This window comes from Aptenodytes forsteri, unplaced genomic scaffold (genome assembly GCF_000699145.1).
Source record: "Aptenodytes forsteri isolate BGI_AS27 unplaced genomic scaffold, ASM69914v1 Scaffold25, whole genome shotgun sequence".
Taxonomy (NCBI): Eukaryota; Metazoa; Chordata; class Aves; order Sphenisciformes; family Spheniscidae; genus Aptenodytes; species Aptenodytes forsteri.
Genome location: NW_008796180.1, coordinates 599,814 through 625,901, shown reverse-complemented (window position 1 = coordinate 625,901; position 26,088 = coordinate 599,814). Strand labels below are relative to the sequence as shown.

Below are 26,088 nucleotides of genomic sequence, written 5' to 3'. Positions count from 1 at the left end.
CCGGGGGGCAAAAAGCGGCCTTGTTTTTTTTTTTTTTTTTTTTTTTTTTTAACCCTAGCCATCTACCTCGGAAGCCAATCAAACTGCCTTTTAGTCTCGATCGGTTAATGAAAAAATTAGCATCTGTCTACGGTAACTGATTCCCAGCCACTCTTAAGCCCGGCATTGGCTTGTTCCGCTTTTCACGTTGGTGTCGGTGCTGCTCTTATTTCCTCCGTGCTTGCGTCTGGCCGCTCTGTCCCTTCTGGTGCTGCTGCTTCACCTGGGCCAGGATGTCTCGGATCTTGCGCTGAGCCATCTGCGGATGAGAAGAGCAAAGGGGGGGAGCTGGGGGGGGACCCTGGGGCCGGCAAGACCCCCGGGGCGAGGGGAACGGCTTTGCGCGTCGTGAAAGATGCTACGGCGTTCAGCAGGGCTGGGTGAAGTTGCTCCTGGCGATCCCGTCCTGCCCTATTTTGAGCGTGGTTTCCTCCAGAAGTTGGGTTTGGGAGGTCACGCTCTGCGCGTGCGCACACTCCCACAGCTCTCCCTCCTTCCCCCACCGTCCCACACCATCACCCATGGCAAAGGGCACAGCTCGCCGTCACCCACTTCTGCAAACACCACCAGCCGGGCGTGGAAAAAACTTCCACAGGAGGATACACACGTGGGCACAATCCCATAGGAGCCATCAGAGAATCCACCAGTGCTGGTGCGGGAGCTGCCGGGGCTGTACCTGGCTGGCATAGAAGTGCCCGATGATCTTCACGATGACCTGTTCGTTCTCGTCGGGGGTCTGGTCCCGCGGCACCACCACCTCCGCCGCCGTCAGGTTCTGCAGCTCGTTGACCTGCGGGGAAGGGGCAGAGACCACCCCGTCGCACCGTGCAGGAAGGACGAGCCCCTCCGGGAAATCCCAGCCAGGCCACCGGGAAACCTGTCCCTGGGATGTCCCCAGGCACTGGCATGAAGCAGCCACCCTCCCAGGGATGTCCCCCTCCCGGGGTGCTCCCATCCCCGTCCAAGCATCGCTTCTGCTTACGGTTTTGCCCCCTTTGCCGATGACCCTGCCCGCGGCTGAGGCGGGGACCCGGATGTGCGTCTCCAGCTTCACTTCTTCCTTCGGTCCAAAGAAGTTCTCCTCCTTCAGCTTCCCGTAAATCCTGCCTTGCGCCTGCGGAGGGGAGGGAGCACGCGGTCAGGCGTCACCCAAGGTGTCCTACCCCCGCATGTCCCCACCGGCTCAGTGGGTCTCCATCCCCGGGACCCGGGACGGGACAGCACCCCATGAAATCCCGGTTCCTTGGCGTTTCAAACCACCTCAGCCCCTGGGAGAGCTGATGCTGGGTTTACCCAGCCGCAGACTGGGGGGCTCAAAATGGGGGTCACCGCCCTGCTCCTCCCTTCCTGGCTCCGCGGGGCGGCGGAGAGGGACACCCCAAATTCCCCACGGTGACGGCAGTGCAGGGGGAACCTTGAACTGAGCTTCTGGAGGGCCCGTGATGACGACCATGCGCACTTTGGAGTCCGGCGTTTCCGGAGGGGCAATCTGGAGGGGGGAGAGAGAGAGCGCAGCTGCAGCGGGGAGCGGCACGGGCAGGGTGGAGGCCGTGCCCTCCCTCCCCTGCGCCGCAGGATTGGGCCCCCAGCCCGACCGCCTGGGCTTTTCAGGTGGTTTTCCCAGACAGGACAGCACCCGTTCAGTGGGTGCTAGCAGAGGGGGGGTCCCCACGGGGCAATCCTACCTTGATAGAGGCACTTGCGAACCGGGAGAGCTGCTTGATGTGCTGGCCCTTCTTGCCGATGATGGCGCCGACCGCCTGCGCGGGGATGAAGACGTGCACGGTCTCCTGCTCCGGAGGCTGCGGGTACAGTGTCACCGTTCAGGGTACGGTGTCACCATTCAGGGTACGGTGCCACCATGGGGATCAGGGCTCCAAGTTCCCCCCCAGGTGATGCCCACACCTCTCCAAAGGGTGCAGACCATGGGGTCTGAGCACCGTCTCCATTGCATTTGCAATAGTTTAAAACACCAGATCCTGCACCCACGCTGGACCTGACCTGGCTGCTGACAGCACAGGATGCTGAAGGCATAACCCTGACCATTGCAAGGGTCTTCTCCACGCAGGGGAGATCCCCGAGCTGGAAGCTGGAGCAGTTTGAGCTGCTGGGCGTTCACTCACCATGAAGGAGCTGTACGGCGCGGCCCCGGAGACGCTGCTCGGCGGAGGAGGTACTGCGTTGGAGGAGGCAGGGAAGAGGCCAACCGCAGCCAGGTTAAGGCCAGGGATGAGGTGAGATTGCAACTGAGGGCGACAGGAGAGAAATGCTCATTGCTTTTATCGGGGCATCCTCCTAGAGAGCTCCCATCAGTCAAGATGCAGAGCAGGATCGAACCCCACTCACGCTCATGGCGGCCACGTCGTTCTCGTAGGCTTCCCTCACTTTCTTCATGATCTCCTGCTCCGCTTTGCAGCAGTTCTCGATGGAGCCCTTCACCGTGATGGTCCTTTCGGGGTTGTACAGAGTCAGGTCCTGCAAGCTGATGGGAAAGCCAGTGTCAGCGCGGGGACCCTGCCCTGCCCGACCAGTGCTATGCCGGGTCCTCCCGTCCTTCTGATGGGTGCTATTGGGGTGCCAGGGACACGGGGTGCCACTGCCACCGTGTACTGGGACCGCCTGGTCCCAGTCAGAGCAGGGACCGGTATCATGGTTGGCACTGGGTAGTCCACTCTGCCTTCACCCAAAAACATGGCTTAAGAGTAAAACCCCAGCCCTGGCCATCAAACCAGCCAGTCCTGAGCTCTGCAGCCCTGAAGGGATGGAGAGCGGACACCAAAGGGACCGGGAGGAGAACACAGAAAATGATAAAGCCAAGATTTTTCAAGAGAGCTTTGGGGAGTAAAGCACCCACAGGCCGGTTTCTCAGCTGACGGGCAGGCATCTCTGCCCGCTCATCACATCACCCGTCTCCTCCTCATCCTCCCCATCCACCCTGGCCTGAGGAAGGTCTGCCCCGGTTTCCCTAAAGGGAGCAAGAAGCCTTACGACGAGATGGTGATTTTTGTCTCCGTGTCCTGCTCCACTTTCTTCAAGTTTCGCCCTTCTTTGCCGATCAGGCGCCCCACAAAGTTGTTATGGGCCAAGATTTTCAGGGGCACTTCATCAGCTCTTGAGAGAGGAATGGGAAAAAAAACTAACATGAAGGATTACTGCAGCCAGAAGAGGACGGATTTGGTACAGAGGGATGGGGGAAGCTCAAGTCCCCTTGATTGGAGTCCCTGGGTCCCCCCAAACCAAAGCTCCTGCACACATGGGAGCATCACACGGCTCCGGGCGTTAGGATGGTACCACAGCCCAGTGAAGAGCCACGGATGGGATAAGCGTGCGCAGAAAGGCAGGGGAAAACCTTACGTCTTGGTGTCCTTCGCCTCCTTCTGCATGATCTCCAAAATCATCTTGCAGGCGGCGGAGCAGCCCTCGGGGGTGGAGTGGATGCTGATGGCTTTTTCTGCGGCTCCCGCATTTTCTTTCCGGTGCACGTCAATCCTGCAAGCACGGGATGGGTGCTGGGGCAGGGGAAGCGGCTCTGCAGCTTCCCGGCGGCACGAGTGCCGGCTGCTCCGCTCCCCATGAACCGCCTGGAGCTCACACGCGACTGTAAGGTTATATGCACCCAGGGAAGGCAAGAGGAGTTAATTCTGGGCTTGATACTTGACATGGACGCAGCAGCTAGAAGCTCAAATCACAGAAATCCAAATAAGGCATCAGCATCTATTTATTTTAAGCAACAGGAGTGATTAAGTGGTGGAACAAGCACGTGCCTGGGGGACGGGATGGGCTGTCCATCACTTCACGTCTTAGATAAAGCCTTCCTTGGGGGACAAGAGCCGTAGCCAACATAAGCTCGGGAGCCAAATGCAAGAGCAGGCGGGTGAAGTTCAACAAGCTCGTGCTAAATGAGACCGGCTGAACCAGCGACCTCCCCGCAAGCCTGCCTGGGTCCTGTCCCAGCCAGGGCGGCCCCGGCAAAGGGAGACACGTGGGGAAGTGCAGCCAGAAAGCCTGGCTGGGGAAGGGCATGGGAAGGTGGCTCTGGGACACACTGCCCTGCACGGCGGGAGAGCCGGAGGGGCCTCAAATAGCCCATTCTCCGAAAAAATTCCAGCCTCATATATCACGGCAGACCACTCGGCTCGACAAGGTGCAAACCGGCTCGTGGGAGAACGGACTCACTTGGACTGCGTCTGCTTGGTGATGTTCCTGATGGTGGCCCCTTCCTTGCCGATGATGGCACCCACGTACTGGGTGGGCACCAGGAGGCGGAGGGGGATATCCACTGGCTGCTGCTTGACCGGTGCCCCCGCGGTGACGGGGGAGCCCTGCCTGGGAGCACCGCGCGCCCCAAAGCCGCCCCGCCGCCCGTTCTCCGGCCCTTGCATGGACTGCTCGTCGGGGATGTAGGAGACCTTCAGCGCGTGGTTCTCCAGCTGGTGCCCGTTCAGCTTCATGATGGCTCTGGAAAGGGAGAAGGGGTTGGGGTGGGGGTCCCTCCTGGCACACTCCCACGCCAAGCGGCAGCGCATCAGCTCGACCCAAAACGGGCCAAGCCCTCCCTGGCGTAACGCCCAGCGAGGAAGCACCGGGAAGGGGGGAAAGGAGACGTCGCCGATGCCGTGGGGACCTGGCAGGACTTTCCACCCAGACTGGATGAGCCAAAATATTTTAAGGGGAACCTCTCCGAGCACCTGGGGGAGGGGATGGAGCGATGGGTGCAGGACAGGATCGTGCGGGGATTGATTCCCACGTCTCCTCCGCCTTACGATTTTTGGCTGATCTTTCAAATCCCTCTCCCGGCGGGACTTCAGGGACTGCAAGAGCTGAAAGCTGTCGATAGATGGAGCTGGCAGCAAGAGCAAAGCAACAGCTTTGGCCACTGCTCTCCGCAGCTCCTTCAAACCTCCCTGGCTTTCTACGGAGAAAACCAAAACTGCAGCTCTCCAGAAAGTGGTCAGTGACTCAACCCTTGCAAAAAAAACCAAAAAAACCAAAAAAACCAAACCACCCAAAAAACCCTAAAACTGGCTGAACAGAGACTTTCCCTGCTAGCAGCCCCGTCCCTGCAGGATGCGAAGGGACCAGAGAAAGACGCTCGATGAAGCACACGCATCCCCAGAGGAGGAAAAAGCAGGGGAGAAGGGCTGCCGATCTGAGAGCAAAACTACTTGCACGAAACTCTTTTGCTGGGTGCCTCCCGGTGAAAGAAACCCAAAATATTTCACTTTACGGGGTGCAAAGCGCAGGGCTGGCGTGGATGGACAAGGGAGAGGAGGACAAACCAGGAGCGTTCCCCTTGCCAGGCTCCACGGCCAGACCCTGCCCCGCGTTATTACAGAAAGTAAAACAAGACCGCGGTTCCCCCACGAAGGTTTGCTGCGGCCGCGCACGCGACCGCAGCAAATTCACGGCGGCCACGGGTTTGACAGCTGAAGTATTATCAGCCAGGCGGCCATTTGGAAGCTGCCGCTTTGGCGGAGTGACCACAGGAGACGTCCCCAGGGACGGTGGCGCAGCCACGGTGGCCACATTTGAGACATGCCCGCCTCGGTGACGGAAACCTTTCCGGATAAAAACCTATCAATCAATCCCCACACTCCTCCAGGCTGCCCTCTGAGGAAAGTGCTGATCCCGTCCCTTTTCCAGCTTTCCAGAGCCCTTTGTCGGGGCAAAAGGAAAGTGAAATAAACAGCGTGAAAACCCAATTGATTTTCCATTTGCATTTAGCGCAAAGCCTGATCTTCCCCGGGCAGGATGGGGAACGGAGCTGCAAGTCCCCCAGTGACACAGCCATCAGCCAGAGAGGACACGCATTGCCTGATGCCTACCAGCTCCTACGATATTTGACCTCGTTACTACTTTTTCTGGAGACGTAACTCCTGAAATCATGTAAGCACAAGAAAATCTCTACTTTTCCTTGAGCAAAAAGTTACGGTTTTACTCTCTGAACTGCAGAGAAAAGCCTAAAAACATGGATGTCCTCTGAAGGGCTTTCATCTGAAGGTGAAGGAAAAGAAATCAGAGTTCTGGGGGGTTTCCTCAAAGATTCACTGCATTTTCAGCAAAAACTTAGGAATTCTGGGGTAATCTGACTCCCAGCACTGGAAATCCTGTTTTCTATAAGCGGGGAAGGGACCAAAGCCACAGCAGGGAGGAGAGCCCGAGCTCCCGGGGGACGTGGAGCACTTACTGCCTGGTCTGCTCCCGGTTGGCGTAGGTGACGTTGACAACGGCGGTCTCGCTGTCCGTGTTCACTGCGAGCAAAAGAGGCAGAAATTAGAGAGGCGGCGCGAACGCCAAGGCCCCCCCTGAAAAGCGGAGAGTCCCCGCTCAGACAAATTCCCCCTCGGACGGGTCCCCGCCGGGGCTCCCCAGGGATTTGCAAACATTTTTCTCCTGCAAGGGAGAAGAGTGTCCAAGGGCTCAGGCCACCCTGGGACTCATCCTGGGCAGCACAGACCCTCCTGCCTTATTTAAAGGATCCCGATATGCCGTTGCGCTCTGCAGCAAAGCCACCAAAGCCAATTCCATCCTGCCATCCCTCGCCAGAGCCCAGGGACGGTCCCAGGAGCTCCTCCGAGCCCTCCTTTCCATTTCTAGGAGGGTTATGGTAACTCTACTCTCATTAAACATCCCGGGGGCAATATTAAACCTCTTGTCTCAACTGATCGCCATTAGAGGCTGAGATAAAATCTGCCGAGTGGAGACAGATAGTCCCCAGCCAGCCTCGGGAGAGCATCCTGCACCTTCCCCCGAAGCGGCTGCTGGTGGGTACCCAGCGGCTGCGGTGGGAATGATGCCGACCCGGCACCCGATGCGGGGACGCCCACGTGCGCCGGCAAAGCCACCGCACGGGACTCGTCTTTTAGCAATAGGGAACAAAAAAATAGCCCCAGCAACCAGGCTGAGACCTCCTGACATCTTTAGCCCTGGCTTCTGCTGACAAAGGAAAACCGCGTGTCTGCCCTCGGCCTCCTCCCCCCCCCCAGAAATAGCTGGGGCAGAAAATATCTTAAATATTTTTATATTTTCAGTCCTACCTTGCTCGCAGTTTTCTACGGTGCCATACTGGGCTAGCAAACCATCCAGAACCTGGAAAAGGGAGAGAAAAAAAAAAACCCCACACTTCACAATGGGACCGTCAGGACAGACCAGGGAAATACAATCAATCAATAAAGGCAGCTTTCTAGTCATTAAGATTTCACAAGCAATTAGATGAAGGAAGCTCCTGCCTGCCCCAGGACGCTGGACCACGGGGCCTCGGAGCCAGCTGGGGGGGTGGGGGGAAGAGTCGGGGAAAAGTCCCAGCAGTCGGCGGGAAGAAAGGATCCATTTTGTTCCTTATACAATAGATAAATCATATAACCCTGTTATTAATGGAGATTTTGCTGGTGTAGCTTACGTTGCTTCTACCAGTTGAATTTACTCCTGTAACGGAAGAGGAATAAGCTACGTGGATGCAAGGATCTAGTATAATTAGACCCAATTAATAACAAAGAAAAGGACAAATCAACTTTAATCGCAAGTACAGAAACCTGGGGGGGGAATTAGTCCTCAAATCTGATCTACACTTCTCACTTGCTCCCTTACCTCCCATCGCAGCTGGGGTGGGATGTTTCGGATTTGAATTTTCCGGCTCCTGAAATAAATGAAAAGTGATTAAAAAGCAGATTTCGTATCTGAAACACGGCCGTCCTGCGTTGAACTGTTGCACGTTGAGGTATCTAATCAAGCTTTGCATTTCCATATGCTACCGGGGTTTCTGATGGCTTTTGGCTAATTACACCCAGCCCGGTCGGTGCTGGGTTTACGCCGGGAGCTTCACCGAGAACAAGATGCCAAAATCCCCCCAACCCTTCAGCACCGGCTGGAGCGCTAACATGGGCACGGCTGGAAAGGCAGAGACTTTTGCCAGATTAAATAGGAGGATTAGAAAGCAAAAAGGGAGCCATGCGCTCATGTAACCTGCCCTCCTGCACCCTCCCTGCACCGAGGGACGACCCTCGGGATGCCACCACCCCCCCCCCCCCCCGGCCCCCCCCCCCCCCCCCCCCCCCCGCCACATCCAAAAACCCGGCTGAATTTTAACCGGGGAGATCGAGGAGCGGGCATCCCAGCTCCACCGCCCGAGACGGTCTCAGGCTGCTTCTCCACTCTGGTTTTTGGCTCTTCCTAACTTCACTTTTCCCAAAATAGAAACTCTTTATTTAATTCCGATGCCAAATTTACCCCGGGGGTGCTGTCCCCCCCCCCGCCTGCCCCTCGCCCTGCAGCTGCCGCAGACAGCTGAGAGCAGCCGCAGGCTTGTCCGGCGACTCCGGCATCGGCGTGCAGCCACGCCGCTGCGGCTGCTGGCACCCCGATGTGCCGCTGGACACCCCAAGAGCCCCCACCCACCTAAAGGCAATGACACCTTTAGGTGCCCAACGCTTCAAAGGATGCAGCTTTGTGGGTGCAACCCATATGCAAACAGTGCCCAACCCCCCACGGATGGCTGGTCCCCCCCGTTGGCCTCTGTTTCTCAGGAATAACCAAATCCACTGAGTTTTAAGATGTCTAAAGAAAGGGAAGATAAATGCCACGACCACGGCAGGCAGCTCGGTGCTCACAGCACTATATCGAGTAAATACCCTCAGACCTGCTCATCACAGACCCAGGCTTCAAATTCGAAGTATTTATGAACGCGTGAAATAATCCAAAAAGGGAGAGAAAATGAGATTCCAGATCCTTATCTTCTAATTACACAACTTCAGAAGGTGGCTCAGCTTATTTGTCAATGAGAAGAAATCATCTCAGCATGAACCGGCCCAAAGCAATCGGTAGGATTTAGCCACACAGGTAAGGATTCCTCCTCAGCCCCTTCATCCTGCGAGGTAAAAGCAGCTCCCTCGAGCATCCCCTCTGATCCGTGCTGCCGACGCAAACCCACACACGTGAAAATCCCCGAAAGGGCTGGCTGGGTCAGTTGGTTTCAAACAAAACCAGAACTGACGTTTCCCAAAGTCACCAAAGATTTCCCAAAGATCCAGACCGGAGGGATGGGATGGCCAGATTTGGGGTTGCTCTCCCTTCTAAAAGTCAAAATGAACCACAAAAAAAATAAGACTTTTCAGTGCTCCCGCCAGCTCAGCCACCGGGAAGGCTCCAAACCACCAAATTTTGTCGCTACTACAGATGCAAACTGGGTGGATGGGGGGAAAAAGAAACCAACCCAACCCTTGAAATTGCAGCGTGTTGCGGGGGGCTGCAGGAAGCAAAGAGGGGGAGCATGCTCTGAAACCAGACCTCTCGTTTACATGCTAATCCGCATCCCGAAATGAATGGGAGAGAGATTAAGAAATTCAGAATGCAAAGAATGTCACAGTCCAGGGAGGGTCAAAAGGATTTGAAGCGATAGAGGAAACCCCGTAGGTCTCCCACTGCCCACCCCTGCCACGGAAACTTCTCCAGATAGCTACAAGCATCTGCACGGGCAGAGCATGTGTTCTGCACATACGTGACCAGAATCAAATGTGCTATGGAGAGAAAAGAGCCATTTATGTCCTCACACCGTAATTCTGCTGGTGGCATCTAAATTTTCTCCCCCTAAAAAAAAAAAAAATAAATTAAAAAACAATTAAAATAATAATAATAATTAAAAAAAAAGGAATCGGATCTCCTTTGCCGAGCTTGCTGGAGCGCCCGCCCGGGCAGAGCACCGCCCGCATATGCACCAGCCGGGCAAGGCGAGGGGGCTGCTCTGCGCCTCACCGGGGCTGCTGCGCTTTTATTAATATGTTAATTAACCGGTAATTCCTCCCATTGCGACCACACCACCGGGATTATTAGCCGCTCCTAACGGCCTCCATCGCTGACGGATATTAAATCCCCATGAGGCCACGCTCGGAGGGATAGATGGGGCTTTTATCAGCCCAACCGGGTGAGCTACACAAAGCAGAGCGGGATCCCACGAAATCCCGGGATGAGCCGGCACTCCGAATACTTGACCCCTGGCCCATCTCCATCGGTGCCCATCCTGCTCCGGGGAGGGTGGAGTCGGGGCTGCATCCCTCAGCCCTTCAGTGAGGTCTGGCTCGACGTGGAGCTGCCCCACGGCGGGTGGAAACCTCCCCCTCCGATGAGCAGCCCCTGCTCGAATCCGGCTCTGTCCGAACGCTCGGCAGCGGCTGTGGTTAGAATTACAGAGGAAGTCATGAATAAATAAACCCCGCTATTTGCTTTGCTAGAAGCGGGTCCCGCCGTATTTAAATCCTCGTCGCAAAATGCCACTCTTCGCACCACCGAACGCGACAGCCCAGTTCTGCCCACTCCCACCTCCGCGCCCAGCAGAGCTTTACTCCAAATAAATAACTCCGCGAGACAGCGATTCCCCGGCTTTTTATTCATGATGTGCCAAAGGCGGGAGCTCCTCCCTCCCGCGCCGCTGAAGGGCTCTCGCAACCTCCGCTCGCCCGCCCCCGGCTGCCAGCCGGGACTGGTGCTCGTGCCCCTCGGGCAGGCAGGAGCCACGGACCAGCCCCGGCATCTCCAGCCCACGGGAGAAGGGAACAGCTCTGCCAGGCGCTGCTCGCCTTATGCCGAAGGCAGGAGCCTCCCAGATCCTTGGGGTGAGCCGGAGTGGACTGATCGACCTGGTAAAAAAAAAAAAAAAAAAAAAAGTATATTTTTGCCGATCTGGATGGTTTCTGCCCACGTGCCGGTAGCTTTTTTTTTTTTTTTAATTTAAAAAGAAAAAAGAAAAAAATTGGGGGTGGGGAGAGGAGGACGAACAGCTGCAGGGCTGTAAGGGGAGAGGAACCACGGGTCCCAGGGACGGATCCCGGCATCGCCCTCCTCCTGCTCCACGCCAAGGGTGCTCTTTGTAATAACGGGATTTTAGCATCCCACTACGTCCGTCCTTCAGCCCTCGAAAACCTGCCAACGCGTCCGGCAGCCCCGTGCGGATCTGCTGGCTCTCCTGCACGACCGGGAGGCAAAGTGAGACCTTTGAAATCTCTCGATGCTCTCGGTAAACCCTCCCCAGCCGTGGGTTGGGCTCACTGGGGGAAAAAAAACCACCCACCCTGATGCAACCGGGCTGTAACAGGAGGCTGCGATGGGACCCACATCACGGAGCCACACCACAGACGAGCATCTTGGGTCAGACCCTCGTTACCCCCGAGCAGTGGAAGCACCAAGATCTGCTCCATCAAAGGCTTTCCTCGGGTTTTTCTTCAGCCAGCTCTTTAAAGAGCTCAACACACCAACAGGTTAAACTTCACCGAGGGGAAAAGCAAAGAGACAGAGCAAAGTGCCGTGGTGGATCCTGCAATATCCAGGTACCATGGAGATTTCTCGCCCTCTCGCGCTGTGCCCATCGATAACCGTGTGGGTCAAACCCAAAGTGCATCAGGAGAAACCTCTTCTCCAGAAGGGAGAAACCGAGGTGAAACGGGAAAAAGTGGCAGCAAAGGAAAGCCCCGTTCGTTCAGAAAACACCCACTGCTGGTCTCCGACAGCCCCGGAGCCAGCTGGAAACCGCTCTGTGTCCCTAACGCACCCGGAGCCCTCCCAGCCCACACGGCACGGCTGGCTCTCGGTGCCGCGTCGGCAGCCGCATCCTCGGAGCCGCGCAGCCTCAGGTGCCCACGGCACATCGGCAGCACGAACGGACTGGTACCCGCCGCAACCTTCGCAGAAAACCCTGATCACCCAAGCAGGCAGAATCACCGTTAAGTATCCCAAATTACATTTTGGGTTTTTTCTTGTTTGGGTTTTTAATTTTTAAACCTCACTGGGAAACATCCAAGCGCAGATTCAGCCATCGGGATCCCTCTTCTCTCGCCCCTGGACACATCCCCAGAGATTGCCTTCGAGAGGGCGGCCAGAACCTCCCGCTTAATTAAGAATCTGCTGGTAATTCCCCGGAGTGGACTGGCACGGTGGCGGTGGTGGCAGGGACCCAAGAAAGGGGCACTAGCTAGTTAGGAGCAGGCAGCCTGGCCGGGGGCCAGCGGGAGGCTGGGGCTGGCCGCCGCGAGCCGGAGCCGACGGCAAAGCAGCACCGGCGCAGCCCCGGCCTCGCTCCAGGGTTCCCCTCCCTTTTGCACGAGCCCCGCATGGCGTTTTCGAGGCGATGCTTTGCCGGGGGGGGGACAGAGCTGCTCCTCCCCCCAGCATGGGCAGGCACATCCCTGTCTCTGGTGAGGAGCCCCAGTGAGACTCGCTGCCACCTCCTCCCAATAAAGTTTTGGCCACAGGGCCCACCTGAGACAAGAGCTGCTCTCTCCCGGCGCGAAAAAGCTGGAGAGGCGTTCGGAGAGGAGCGTCGCTGCACCCACGGCCGCCGAGCAGGTCGGCAGCGGAGCTTGGGATAAAAGCATCCGCATCTCCCCATCGCACCCTGTGGATGTGCCTCCTTCCCCTGCCCCACGGCACACGGAGCCTCGCGGTGCAGGTAGGGGCTCGCCGAAGGACTGAGGTTATTTTACCAACAGAATTCAGCCCTGAGCATCACCGGCAGCACGGAGGCAGCTGGCGGGATCGATGCGGTGGGCCCAGGGAAAGAGAGGAGGACAGAGGGCGTAGGATGCTCAGGTCACCCCGACTATTGTTTTCTGAGCGTTTAGTCCCAAACAACGTTCCCTGTGATCTGCAGGTAACAGACACTCACAACCGCCTGCATTACCGGAGCACGATGCTCTACCAGGCTCATCTTTAGGGGGCAACGACAACCCCCTTCACAGGGGTTACCCCCACGAGTGAAACAGCCCCACGGCGTGGCTATTTCCAGTGCAGCCAGCCCCGCGGATTTCCTTCCTCTTCCCCCACTGGTCCAAGTTTTGTCCTGACAACTTGATTTCTCTTTAGCCCCAAAGCAAGGGACCGATTTAGTGAACGTTTGCTGGAGAAAGGGCCAACCCCGAGCACCCCAGCAGGAGCTGCTGGTCCTCTGCCCCCCACGTCTCTGCACTAGGCTGCCAGCAGCAGCGGATCAGGCTCTGCAGTCACACCGGAGCCGCTTTCTGTGGGATGTTGGCCACAGCATCTCTCTTATATCCAACACCTCCTGGACCTTCTCCATCCCCCCCCATGTATTTCTCAAAGCAGGGGTGACTAACGGCACCAAGACGCTGAAGGACCAAGTGCTGATGGCAGAGTACGGCCAAGCTCTGGGCTCTCCCCGACCCCAAGCACCGACCCCGTCCTGGCCATCTCCTACCGAAACCATTTACGCAGCTCCTTGGGGCAGGAGGAGGACAGCCAAAGCCAGAGACATGGGGGGGACCTACTAGAACGGAACAACATTAATGATGGCTTTTCAATCAAATGCAAATGTTATGCAAATTTGGGGGCTGAAAACACAGTGCATCCCTGATTCAATTAACAGCATTTCATTTATCTAGTTAGGCTTTGATTCAGGAAAGCACTTAATCCTGTGCTTAATGTGTTGTTGTTGTTGTTTTTTAATGTTTTAAACATTTTTAAATAGGAAAATGTGGTTGCTAAGACACAAACGTTGCCAGGGGGACTCGGAGAAAAGTTGTAGCCGAAATTACTTGCTTTTCCCTTATAAATTGATAGGCTTTCAATTTGCCGGTATCTCCGCGAAGCAGGGATATTATCCCTATACTCCCTTCATTGACAAGGAAACAAAAGCACAAAAAAGGAGGTACCTGCTGGAAGCCCACAGCAGATCCCTACCACACCTCTGAGCACAACCCAGAGCCGTCCGCCCGCCCGGATGGGATCAGCCTCCAGGTTTTAGCCACGTCACCTGCGATTTGCCACCTTTCGTGCTGCCCTCCAAGCCAACACATCCCTTGGCTTCTCCACGGGCCGGTCACTTGTTGTCCTATTAAACCCACCGACACGTGGACTTCCCAGCAGGACCAGGCACGCGAGGTCCTCGCTGGAAGCTCTCACACACTGGCAAGGCAGGAAAAAACCACATACCAAATTCACCAGATGATGCTCGAGCAAGGCCAGTGATCCTAATCCCCTCCTCAAATGCGGCACTACTAAGGTCTGAGTCATACTTAAGCAGGGACAGATATTTGAATTTTTTTTCTGAATCCAGACCTCCTGACCCAGCTCCTCACGGAGGTGCAGCAGGTCCAGGTTGAACTTTCGGAGCCACTGTGGTTTGGAAGAACAACCTCGATGTGGGAGTGGGGAGGAACCATGGAAAAGTCTTCCCCTGAGTTTGCAAAGAGCCTAAAACCAGAGCTCTGAGATTTGGAGGCATCGCATTTGTTTTGAGCATTAACACCGCGATGTCAAACATCAAGAATATTCAATTTGAGCATATAAGTAAAAAAAATGCAGATCTGGGCTAGCAGTTCCTAAAGGTTGGGGGGTGAGCCCTAAATTAAGGGCATTTTTTACAGCACTGAATTTTTCTGCCAGCGTTAAGGTCATCACTGCCCTCTCCTGGCCATGCCGCTCCCCATCACCGGTCCCCCCACTGCAGCACCGCCCAGGCCCCCTGTACCCCTCTCGAGCCCCTTGCTTCAAAGCCTGGCTTCACCGCTGAAGCTGCTGATCAAGGTGGGTTTGGACTACGACCTGGGCTGTGATATGGGGCAGGTCAGGCCTGGCATAGTCCCACAGAGCAAGAAAAAAAGTGGTAGAACCCTATCAAAAAGCCCCCAAACGTGTTACAATTGAGCAGGATCCAGGAGGGATGGGATGGGAAAGGAGAAGAGCATCCCTTTTCTTGTCCTGAAAAGGGACCCAGCTTGCAGCCTGCTCAGGAAACACCAATTTAAACAATGACTTTTCCCTATCTCCTATAAATAAAAAGCAAAGGTCTCCCAGAGAACCATCCCCCTGCCTCCAAAACACCTTCTCCCATTCCCAGAGAACCATCCCCCTGCCTCCAAAACACCTTCTCCCACCAGACCTCAACTTAATGTCATCAGTGCAACGAACTCTAACTTAACTCTTAAACTCTAACACCCTTTCTTCTAAAAGCATCTTGTGTTATTTTGAGCTGCTGTCTTCCTTCCTTCCAACCCCAGTGACCTGCTTGCTCTCACATCCTAAATTTTCACGAAGAAACGACTTCTCTATAAACCACACACCAGTGAAAAGCTCCATGGCCACAGTGGTTGCTGTTCGCTGGGGGACCTGGCCAAGGCAAGAGAAGAGAGTCCCAGCTGCGCCTGTGCAACAGCAAAGCCGGAGCTGCAGGGTAGCTGACGGGAAAGAGATTTGGGGGTAGAATAAAAGAAAGAGGTGGTTCAGAAAGAAATATGCAAATATGTATAATGACAAGATTAAAGCAGCCATAGCAGAAAGAAAAGCAGAGAGAAAACCGGGCTCATCCTTTGAAGAGAAACGATCCAAGAGGCCCCTCCTGAGGAGATCAGGCCAAGCCAACAAAGACGTTTGGCTTCTTGCAGTTGGAGGGACCCAGAAGTGAACCAGCTATGGGATTTCGGAGAAATGCAGACACGTCCTCCACGCAAGAGTCTCATACAGACCCACTCGCCTTGGCTGGCAGTTATCTCTGGCAAGCAAGCATGACATGATTAATCCTTTCCATCAATCATCTCGGCAACCAGAATTTGATCTTGGGCTAATAAATCTGTCTAATTGGTTTCTCCCCATTACCTCTTTTTCGGAACCGCTTTGTACATGAAGAATCACACCTAATAATTGATGAGATTTTTTCAGGGAGCTGCCAAGAACGAGAAGTTGTCCATGAGCATCCCTTTGAAAGCCTCGGAGAACTCATTCCCGTTTTTAGAAGAGCTTCTGCATCTCGGGTGCAAAAGAAAGGGACTGGTTGATGCCCAGAGCTGCTAAAAACGCTCTTATATTCCCTCCTCTATCAAACTGCCATGCTACCTTTCCACTCCTCATTTTCCCCACTGATCCCAGGTAGATGGTGCTGGCATGGAGCACACGCCATATCCACCCAGCTAAGTGCCAACCTCTCAGAGGAGTCAATACCTCGGTGCTTCAAACGATACAAGAAATCTCAAAAGCCCTTATCTTCAACTTGCCCAGAGGAAGACTCTAATCATCCCCCAGAATTCTGCAGTTGGTCCTTGCCAAAGTCAATACATCAAGTATCTGCGGACAGGACAAGTTTAACAGTAAGTAATAGAGAGGAAAGATGGATGACTTTTATACAATGCATCCATTTTGCATTATCTTTCCATTCTAATTTACTGGCAGGTTGCCACGTCTTGAAAGGCTCTTTCTGATGCTCTGAACACGCCCCAAAGCCAAGCCCAGCTAAACTCGGTGGGGTCCCACAACCGGCAACCCAACCTCAAACCTCAACCGGACACGCTGCCTCTGACAAACGGCTGGCAGATAACCCACCGGTTCCCTTCCAGCCACGGGGCAGCTCAGTCCCACTGCGACCCAGCAGCCAGCGAGACACGTCGGGGGATTTTCATCCCTCAAATCTAAAATTTCAATTCTCAAACTGACCTTAACCGAACCTGACCCCCGAGCTGGCGCTGGCTGGACTATGAACACGCCAACAAATGTGACGTTTGAAGGCAAATTTTCTTGCAGACCATTACATGTGGAGGGGTGGCAGAAGCCGGCCTTGTTCCTCGCCCCATCTTTTACCCGTGGACCTCGAAGCACTTCCGAGAACATCACTTCAGAGCACAGCACAACGCAACAAACTCTAAGGCAGCCGGGCAAGGGAGCACGCAGCGTCATCTGCGTGTCCTCAAAGCATCAAAGGGAACGCTGCCAACTCCGCACGGCTGTTAGCTTCCCTCCACCCCTGACGCCGATATAAAAACCTGAATAAAAGCACACACCAGATAAAGTATATTCTGCATTTTGGTGCATTCTGCGCATTTCAGAGCATCTTCCTTCACCCACCAGGGCCGACTTTGAATAGGAAAGGTCCTAAGCGTGGATTCTCCCTCAGCCACCTGCCTCCAGGAGCTACAACATCAGCCACCGACACAGGAGATGTCGCAGTCCACCAGGTCTCCTGCCATCCTCCCCCAAATCCAACAACGCATAAAATAAAAGCTCGGATGGTGTGAAACCCACAGCGTGGTCACACCAACTCCCGCTCTTCAGTACTGCCTTCGTTAGGGCGCTGGGGATGGGGCTTCAGCAGGCAGCTGGGTGCCACCCGTGAACCTCTCGCCCACTTCTCCTTGCCACGAGAGGGCACCTCTGCCCTCCTCCAGTGCCCGGGACGCATTTCTAACTGGTTTCCAGTGGCTCTGATGGTGCTACGGGCTCGGGGATGCTTTGAGATGAGATCAGGCTTCGCAAAGCAGCCAAGTGAAGCTTCGGGCAGCTCCCACGCAGTCGGCGTCAGCAGGAACCCCAAACCCCGTCAGCACACGCTCTCGGGTGGGTCTCAGACCACTCTAATTTCTCAATAATTAAGCATCGTTACCAGGGTGATTGACAGGTGTCACTCAGATACGTTTCATATCATTTTGCCTACAGAAAGTGGCCAGGGACATCTTTTTATTCTGTATTTCCAGCCCCCCCACACAGTGGGGTATTGGCCTCTTACTGGAGATCTTACAAACCCCGCGGGCTCGGAGCGCTTCAAGCAGGGGAAATAAGGAGGGATTCGTTAAAGCTGAGGGGAGCTGCAAGGATTCAGGGCCCCGACGACTTCAGATGCACAAGCACATGCCAGCGCCGGCGCGAGAAAGGAAGAGGAAACAAAACTGCTTGTGACTTTTGAGGGTTTTTCTGATCGAGGTCTGTGTCGGAGGAGGAGGGAGGCAGAGGGCAGCGCAGGGACTGGCGGCTTTGAGGGCTGCTACGCCGTGACATTACCGTGCCGGGGAGCGGCACGGGGCCACAGACCCTCGCGCCCGGCTGGTACGGATTTGTCAGATAAGACCGGATCAAAAATCGATATAAGAGCGTCTCCGTGCAGGGCTCTGTGCCAGTGACACGGAGCCTGTTTTAAGCCAAATCAGGTTGAACCAGTGCAGCGATTGCACGCAGACAAGCCCTCCGAGATCAAAGCAGACTCGTAAAGGGAGAATCCAGAAGTTACAACACGGATTATACTATCTTATGAACTTAATTCAAGGGTGGAGACCCTTTTGCCAAAACTCAAGTTAAAACCCGTGATGCCGTACTCAGACCTGCCAGTCCTCCCAGTTTGGGTGGGAAGGTGGCGGCGGGGGGGTGGGGGGTGTTCAGACCTCCAGCAGCCCGGGCTGCGAGCAGCACACACAGACACGTACCGCAGCCCAGACACCAGACAAGAGCTCCCAAAGCCCCTTCTAGCCCTGGCACCAGCATCGGCGGGTCCGGGCAAGGACGACACAAAGATCTGCCGCAGGTTTGGTATCGCAGCTGGGGCTGCGGCTGAGCCCCAGCTGGGGTCAAGCTGCGATGTTTTTTCCACTGAAAACTGCAAGCGAAATCAAAATGCTTCCGTTCTTCTGTCTAAGGGAAGGTAAAGAGAAGAAACTAACTGAGATGAAAAAGTACAAGTGAGGCTTTTCCCCCCCCCCCCTCCTTCTTCTTCATTTCCAGCATAAATTTTAAATAGAAGAACCGAGTTCTTCACCAAATCTGGTTGAAGCCAGACTCGCTTTCTCTTGCATTTCCTCTTCAGAAAGGAGGTGAGGGCAAAGCAAAACTCTTCTAAGAAAACACGATCTAGCGTTTTCATTGAAAAATGAGAAACTAAGGTTTCTCACGCAGAGCCCACAAAAATCACCCTTTCGGGGGCAGGAGGAAAGATGCCAACGAACCCACCTCGGACAGCCCGACTGAGGAAGCCAGCGGCACCCATGGAGCCCGCACGGATGCGGCTGTGCTCTTCCTCAGGCATCTACTCGGGCTTGGGAGAGGATTAAACCTCCCCGGCTGCTTCCTTCCTCCCCCCAGAGCTGGACCAGCAACAGAGGAGATGAAAAGTGTCCAGGCGGGGGAAGACGCCCTATGTTTGTTAGTTTGGGGTTGGGTTTTTTTAGCAAGGGGGTCATGAGTAAGAGAAGAAAAGGAAAAGGTTGAGGCTCAGGTAGGACAGGGCAGGAGCTGGAAAACAGCAAAGATGGGGCTTTTCCACTTACTCCACTGCCGTTCACCTCGTTACAGAGCAAATAGCGGTGCCGAAGCAAAGCCATTTAAAGCCCACCACTACTTTGGCACAGGCAACATGAAAAGCCAACCCGGCAAACACACACCAAATAAATTCAATGCACCGTTAGGGAAATCCAGCACAAAGCTGTGTGAATATCTGATCTGGATATTTTCCTAAGTGAATTCCCCTCAGTCGTGTTCGTGCCCTCTCTCCTGTCTGCCTTCCATAAACATTCACATCGCCAAGTTTTACTGGCACAAACAGTGGCAGAAAGTAGCTTTCAAAGTTGCACGAACAAGTATTTGGGGAAACTAAATATAAAATTTGCGCTGTGCAAATATTCGTGCCAGGCATGCAGGAGTGTGCAGCCAGTAAGGCACAGGAACAATATCACGGGGTGGATAAAGGCTCACGGGGGGAAACTCTTCATTCAAGCCATAGCTTTTAAAAAAGTCACAAATATCCTCTCCCCCCAATATGTATCACATATAAAAGTCACAGCCACTTTGCATCTCTGCCATAAGCTAGAAGAGGCTACAGATGTCAGAGAAATTTGTTGCATTATTAGTTCAGCTGCAACTGAACGCTAAACAATGACTATATAAAGTTCATATAAAGTTGTATATTTAGGCTCAAATTCAGCACATGCCTCATTTTACCATCGAAGCAGCCCCATTAACTTCAAAAGGATGGCTTCCCTGTTTAAAAGCATGTCCTTAGGAGCCTTGTGAATCCGAGCCTAAAAGCACAACGAGGTTCTTGGCTTCTCATGAAATTACACCCCAACAAACAACTCCATAAAAGCCTACAGCAGCCACAAGTTCTTCTTCCTTAGAGAGACCACAATTTTCTTTCAGTCTCTGCTCATTTGATCGATTTGTTTGTAAATACTTTTATGCCAGAGGCTTGAACCACAGGAGGTCACAAAACACACGTGAATGTCTTCATAGCAAAGAAAACGTACACTCATATGTGTTTGTGTGTGTATATATATACGTACACACACGACTACCCACTCGGGTGATCAAGTCTGCTTGGACGTGACCAGTAATAACCAAGGAATAATTTGGATAAGATTGATAGCCCCGGTTATAAGGCAGAACCGCAGAGCTCACCCCACCCCGGCAGCGTTGCTGTTGAGGATGCAGCGTTTCCCGACACCTCGCAGGTAAACGCTGCTGTTGCTTGCGATACCTTAATACAGATACTGTTTAATTGCAGGTAGTTCTCTGCACGCAACACAACCAGAAGGTCTGATCCCACAGCCTTGGATCGTGCGGGAGTTTAAGCAAAGCCAGTGCTTCGTAAGTGATAAACGCCAAAGAAAATGTAGAGCTAGAAGAGAGAACGGAGCATCTCGGGCATCGCTCCGTCCCCACCTCGCCGTGCAGCAGCTCTGTGCCCCTTATTCTGCACCTCATCCGCAGCTCCCGAAATTCCCAAATAGTTTGACAAGCCTTTCGCCACAAGCACTAAACGCAACGGCTCTCCACGCAGCTAAGAGCTAAAAAGCAGGGGGACAAGTAACTCCTCTGGACCTGCCAGCCTGTGCCCCCAGCATCCACCCCCTCCTTCGGGGCTTTGGGGCAGCAGCCGCCTCTGCGGCATCGGGGGGGCGAAGGGGCAGGACCCCGGGGGGCCAGTAACTACCGAAACCTCCCAGGTGTGAGCTGGCGGATCCCAATCTCAAGAAACAAGAAGGAATCCCGACAGATTTTTCAAGAGTGCTCAGCACATCAGGCGCTAATCGCTTCTGAAAACGGAGCTTTTATTTAGACGCTTAAATGCAAGTTGGAAAAATCTGGCTCCAATTGTGGGTGAAAATCTGGCCCTGAGAGCCTTTTTTTTTTTTTTTTTTTTTTCATTCTCTTCCCTTTTATTTGGCTCTAGATCACAATTCTCCTGTCTCTTTTACACTCCGGTCCAGGAGGCTGCTCCCCCAGGATCTCCGCTTTTAACTTCGTAAAAAAGGAAACTACAGCGGGACCTTCGCTGGAGTCAAAACTTTCTCCTTTTTGTGCAAATAAATTTCCCTGTAATCTCAAGTGCTGTTTACACATCGCAATACCCTCGGACCGTGCGGGATTTGCATCTTGCCGTGCGCTGCGTGGAGCCCTGCCAGCTCCCAGCGGTTCCTGGTGCACGGGGCTGCTGCTGCTGCTTTTATGATAGGCGGACCGCGTTCATAGCATCTTAAACTCAACCTGGTGGAGGTTAAAAATAAAGCACGGACCTAGTTCTGCCAGGGATGCCCGTGAATTAGGGTTTTATTTTCTTAAACCGGTTTGCTCCGTACGGACCAGACAATTACGGTAGCCAGAAAAGTGTGAAATTTCAGCTCTGACCATGTCAGGGCTCCCAAGTGTCAGTTACAATAAAATAAATGACCCATTTCCTGACAGATCACGAGGGCTCCTCCGAGACGGACGGACAGATTTTTTATGTTTGTTTATTTTCTCTTCTTTTTTTTTTCCCCTGACGGGAAGGCTGCGCTCCCCTGCTCTTTCGCATCAGGAGGTGGGAGCGGACTAGGGATGCTCTCGCCCCTCTGCCGCTGCCCTGGCAGTGCCCTCCCGGCTGCTCCCACCCCGTCCCCAGCACCATCCCCACCGACGTCCCCGCTCCCTCCCACCAAGTTCCGCCAGCTCCTGGCCCCTCGCCTCCAGCCAGAATCTCAATAAACTGTCCCCCCGCTCTTTGGGTTTTATTAGCCTCCTTGGGGAAGCTCCCATGCAGGGGGGCTCTAAAGGCAGCCGGAGCGGGCTCAACTCGAGGCAACGGCACAGGGAGGGTGAATGGTTTCCCAAAAGCACTTCCCAACACCCACAGACAACCCGGGTACCCCAAAGCCTCCTCTCCGAACAGGCACCGGCACCCCAAAGCCACAGCGATACCAAAAAGCAGCCGGCTTCGCTTCAGACGCTCCTAAAACGAAGCCAAACCCCAGGGAAAGGGACAAGAGTCGGGCAGCGTCCCCTCCGGGAAGGGCTGGCAAGAGCCAGAAAAGGGCTGCAGGACCCCAACACTCGCGAGACGCTTTCCAGAAAGCCCCATCCATTGCTAACTCTGTCCAGAGGAGAAAACTGAGCAGGTTTCAATTAAAGCCTGATTTTTTTCTTTTAACTCTATATACTTAAAACCATGAAGACGGCTCCAGCATCTTCGAAAGCAGGCTATGGACACTGGACATAAACCGCTGGGGAACGGGTTTCCACTGCCCTTCAGCGGGTTAGTCCATCAGAAGCAGAAAACGCACACTGGTTTTACGAAAACCAGCTTAAAACAACACCTTACATTAACTTTCCCACAGCTTCCCAGGGGCGCTACCAACGCAGGAGTGGTGTAAAACCTCCACCCTGCTTCGGTCCGAGACATCTACCCTCGCCTCAGAGCAGGACTCGGGTGGGGAGGGACCTCCCGAGGTCACCTCGGCCAACCCCAACGTTCCCCCAGCCCGTCCCCTCTGCAGGGACACGGGTCTCGATGCTGCCTGGGCAGAACATCTCATGGTTCACCAGAAAACACGCAAGGGCAAGGACAGCCCCCCCAGCACCCCTTGCAGAAACAGAGAAAACCTTCCAGCCGAGAGCCCTGCAATCCCCCCGACTCCGCGACCTCCAGGAGAAACTTGCAATTTTCAGGTAAACTCCAGCACAGATTTCCAAGCTGAATTCCCCGCAGGGTTTACACATTTACTGGTAATGAGCAGACGACCTGGGAAGGCAGCCGGGCTAAAACACCACACATCTCTGGAGCGGACAAACACCCCCCGTGGGTCTGGGCTTCTCGTTTCATAAAACATAGGTTAAGGAAAACTTTCCTGGTGAGCAGACGATTCCACAACTGCCCTCTGCAACACTCCTCGTGCCTCTCCCTGCAGCAGCTAAAAGCCATCCCAAGCGGATGCAGGGTGAGGTAGGACATCAGCCCCGTCGCTGATGCGTTTTTCTCCTGTGCCACTTGTTTTCTTAGATTTTTTAAACTCTGCTGGGCAAGTGCATTTTTTACCCCCCCCAGGTACTCAGTGCAGGACCCGCCGGGATCATTTCCACGCTTCAAACTGGGCAGAATAAGAATTTAAAGGTGCACAAAGGCTCAAACCCATCGGCCAGCGAGGAGCCTGGCAGTGAGGAGGACAGGCAGACCTTGCAAACTCCTTCTGCAGGTCCCTCCCCACTATGCCCTGGTTTATCGGGGTCCGTCTGGCAGCTGGGAACCCCTCTCACCCACAAACCCAAAGAGGCAGCTGGCAGTGCTGTTCAGAAGTGGGTGATTTAGGAGCGCACAACCTCGTTTAAGCTTTTAAATGCCTCCGGTCACAGTGAAAATGAGAGTTTTCACCTAAAACTTTTGAAAAGCTCCTCTCTGGTGGAGAAAAAAAAATAACAAACCAAAAAATAAACAAAAAAAAAACAGAAAAGTCTCTGCAACCTCTTTAAAAGGCTTTTTTTCAGAAGAAACCTACAACCTTCAGGTTTCAGGCTCCTCAATTTTTCAGTTTTCTCCTACTCCCCTCCTTAATTTTGGCGAAGGTGGAGATACCAGCATCCCCTGGGGGCTTCCCTATGCACTTGCTTTAGGCTCCCACTCCTCCCCATCAAAACCCTTTTACAAAACCAGCCGCATCATTAAAAGAAGCAGAAAAAAAAACCCCACTTTCCGCCTGCATCGATGGAGGCACCTTCCATTCCTAAATCCAGCAAATCTGGAAGGCGGCGGAAAGGCGGGTGCTGGAGCCAGTGACCCCGGCAGGGAAAAGGGGCTGGAGATGTTTCCTCCCGCTCCAACATGGAGCTGCAAACCCCTGGGCCAACCTTGGGCCATCCCGAGCAGCCTGAACTCTCCCCAAACCCTCCCGGTAACTCTGTTTTTTTTTTTTTTTTTTTAATGCTGAAAGGTCTCAATTTTCAAAGCGAGTACTTTAACCCCAACTTCCCTTAGCCATATCTCTGTTTGCTTGGTTTTTAACCTAAAAGGCAAAGATAGAAACAAATTCAACTGGAGAAGCGGACTCAGTCCTAGCAATTGCCACCGAGGTCCTCTAGGGAATTCAATTTATTCTTTTCTTTGGAATTTAAAAATCATCAAACTCTTAACAAAGGGCACCTACACGGGACAGGCTCCGTCTTCTACGGGTTCAAAACTCGAGGCTACAAAGTTTACGGTTAAATTGCCATTTCTTGGACATACTTGCCAGTTATGGCTCCTACGTGGAAAGGGGGAAATAAAGGCATTTCTCTCTTCAGGCTGTAAACTGGTAAATATATTCTTTCTCCCAGGTATGTTAAAATTGATTAAATTATCTCAGTTTTAAACCTCATGGGTGAAAGTTACTGACAAATTACTAATGGCTAATTTAATGACAAATTATTTCTAGTTTTTCTAGCTGGAAATCATCACAACGTATTAATTTCCAGATGACTACAGTTCTCAGAGGTGTAAAATCAGCAGCAGAGAGCTCTCAGCTCAGAGCTGGGGGCTCACAAAAATAAAGCAAAGAAGAATTCCAGATTACTACCCTTTTTGGTAATCAAAAAAAGTAGTAACAAACCAAATCCCATTAAACTCAACATCCTCAGAAAGGAGCATTCATCCTGCCTTTCAATTTCCAAGCACTGCCTCAAACAAGGGTGTTGCTAATTTTTTTTAATGACACTATAACTTGTAAACCAGACCTGTTTTAAGGGGAAGAGAATGATCTTAGGACTGGATTAAAAGCATATTTTGTCTCAGCATTCAAGGCAGTGTCTTTATTTTAATGGAAAAGAACTAGCAAACTTTTTTCAGTTCAGTTTTCAGAGAATCCAAACATCAGGAGGGAGAAAGGCACATTTTTTGATTAATACTGACAAACAAAGAAATCACACCCGCTGTTATCAAAAATTTTAAAATATTTCGTTACGAACAATTAATTGCACGATTATGCACACGCAGAGAGACCATTTCATCGGTCTGAAAACATTAATTTGAAACAAAGACTGAGGAAAAAAAGCCAGTTTTAAGATTTCTCCATCCATTTCTACGCACTACACTAAATCCTCACGTCATTAACAACATTTAATAATTCCCACCTCTGCCCGGGAGCACACGGATCCTCTAAACCCACAACTTGCTCGTGAATGACCTCTACTTAAAAACACCCATTTAGTTTTAAGTCTATGGGCTGTTATCAACCCGATTCCCTCTTCCCCCCCAATTACTTGGTTTCATTCTCTCTGGTCGACTCACTTCCACATTCCTCATATTTGGAATGTCTGCTTGATGGATTCACTTTTTTCCCCCTCACCCCTCCTCCTCTCTTCATTCATTCATTCTTTCGACCCCATCGACTTCGGGCTTTTCAGCTTTCCAGTTCCAACCCCCCCAAACCAATCCTTAATCTTCAGTAGGAAAGCTGAATTATTTTTTTTTCCTTAAAGAATCTTTTCTTTTTAAACCTTCCGAAGACTAAAGCATGCAATAATTTTCAAGATTTTTTTTCAAATCCTCTTAAGTTTCTCCAAGTTTTTCTATCGGCAAAGTTAAAGAAAAAATAACTCCCAAACAGCAAAGAGATACTTTAAACAAATCTAAACTAACTCTAAAACTCGGGTTTTTTAATGAAACAACATATTTATCAGCACTGACTTTTCTTTACAGTCTAATACTTTGAAAGTATTTCGTTAAAATGGTTCCCCACGATCATTAACATAATTTGCAGCTTTAAGTGTTATTTGAAGAATCACTGCAATAAAACAACTCTAAATCAGTTTATCCTTCTTGGGTATTTTGGTGCAGCAGCTGCACGCACCAATCACTCGTTCTTGTGCCATATTAACACATTCAGTATTTTTTAATTAATTTCTATGATGGGTTTAGGGACAGGAGAGATTTTTAAAGAAGGAAATACACCAGCAGGAAAGATTCATGTACAACATGCAATTTCACCAGACACGTTCATTTCTAAACCCACCCAAATCAGTTTTCCCCAGCATTCCTATTTGCACTTTCAACGAGAAGAAAACACAACCCCAAAATCC

The 26,088-nt window shown here is 52.8% G+C and overlaps 1 protein-coding gene across 1 annotated transcript in view; it reads right to left on the bottom strand.

Moving 5' to 3' along the window:
- Window positions 1–45: 45 nt before the first annotated feature.
- Window positions 46–26,088, bottom strand: part of IGF2BP1 (insulin like growth factor 2 mRNA binding protein 1) — a 28,880-nt gene continuing 2,837 nt past the window's right edge. The window contains exons 2-14 of the mRNA XM_009287758.2: window positions 7,627–7,675; window positions 7,077–7,128; window positions 6,227–6,290; window positions 4,216–4,497; window positions 3,394–3,528; window positions 3,028–3,150; window positions 2,386–2,521; window positions 2,163–2,285; window positions 1,725–1,841; window positions 1,454–1,528; window positions 1,022–1,153; window positions 716–829; window positions 46–298 (exon numbers count right to left, since the gene is read on the bottom strand). Coding sequence (XP_009286033.1) covers window positions 206–298; window positions 716–829; window positions 1,022–1,153; window positions 1,454–1,528; window positions 1,725–1,841; window positions 2,163–2,285; window positions 2,386–2,521; window positions 3,028–3,150; window positions 3,394–3,528; window positions 4,216–4,490 — 1,323 coding nt within the window. The 5' untranslated portion in view covers window positions 4,491–4,497; window positions 6,227–6,290; window positions 7,077–7,128; window positions 7,627–7,675 and the 3' untranslated portion in view covers window positions 46–205. The remainder of the gene's footprint in view (window positions 299–715; window positions 830–1,021; window positions 1,154–1,453; window positions 1,529–1,724; window positions 1,842–2,162; window positions 2,286–2,385; window positions 2,522–3,027; window positions 3,151–3,393; window positions 3,529–4,215; window positions 4,498–6,226; window positions 6,291–7,076; window positions 7,129–7,626; window positions 7,676–26,088) is intronic.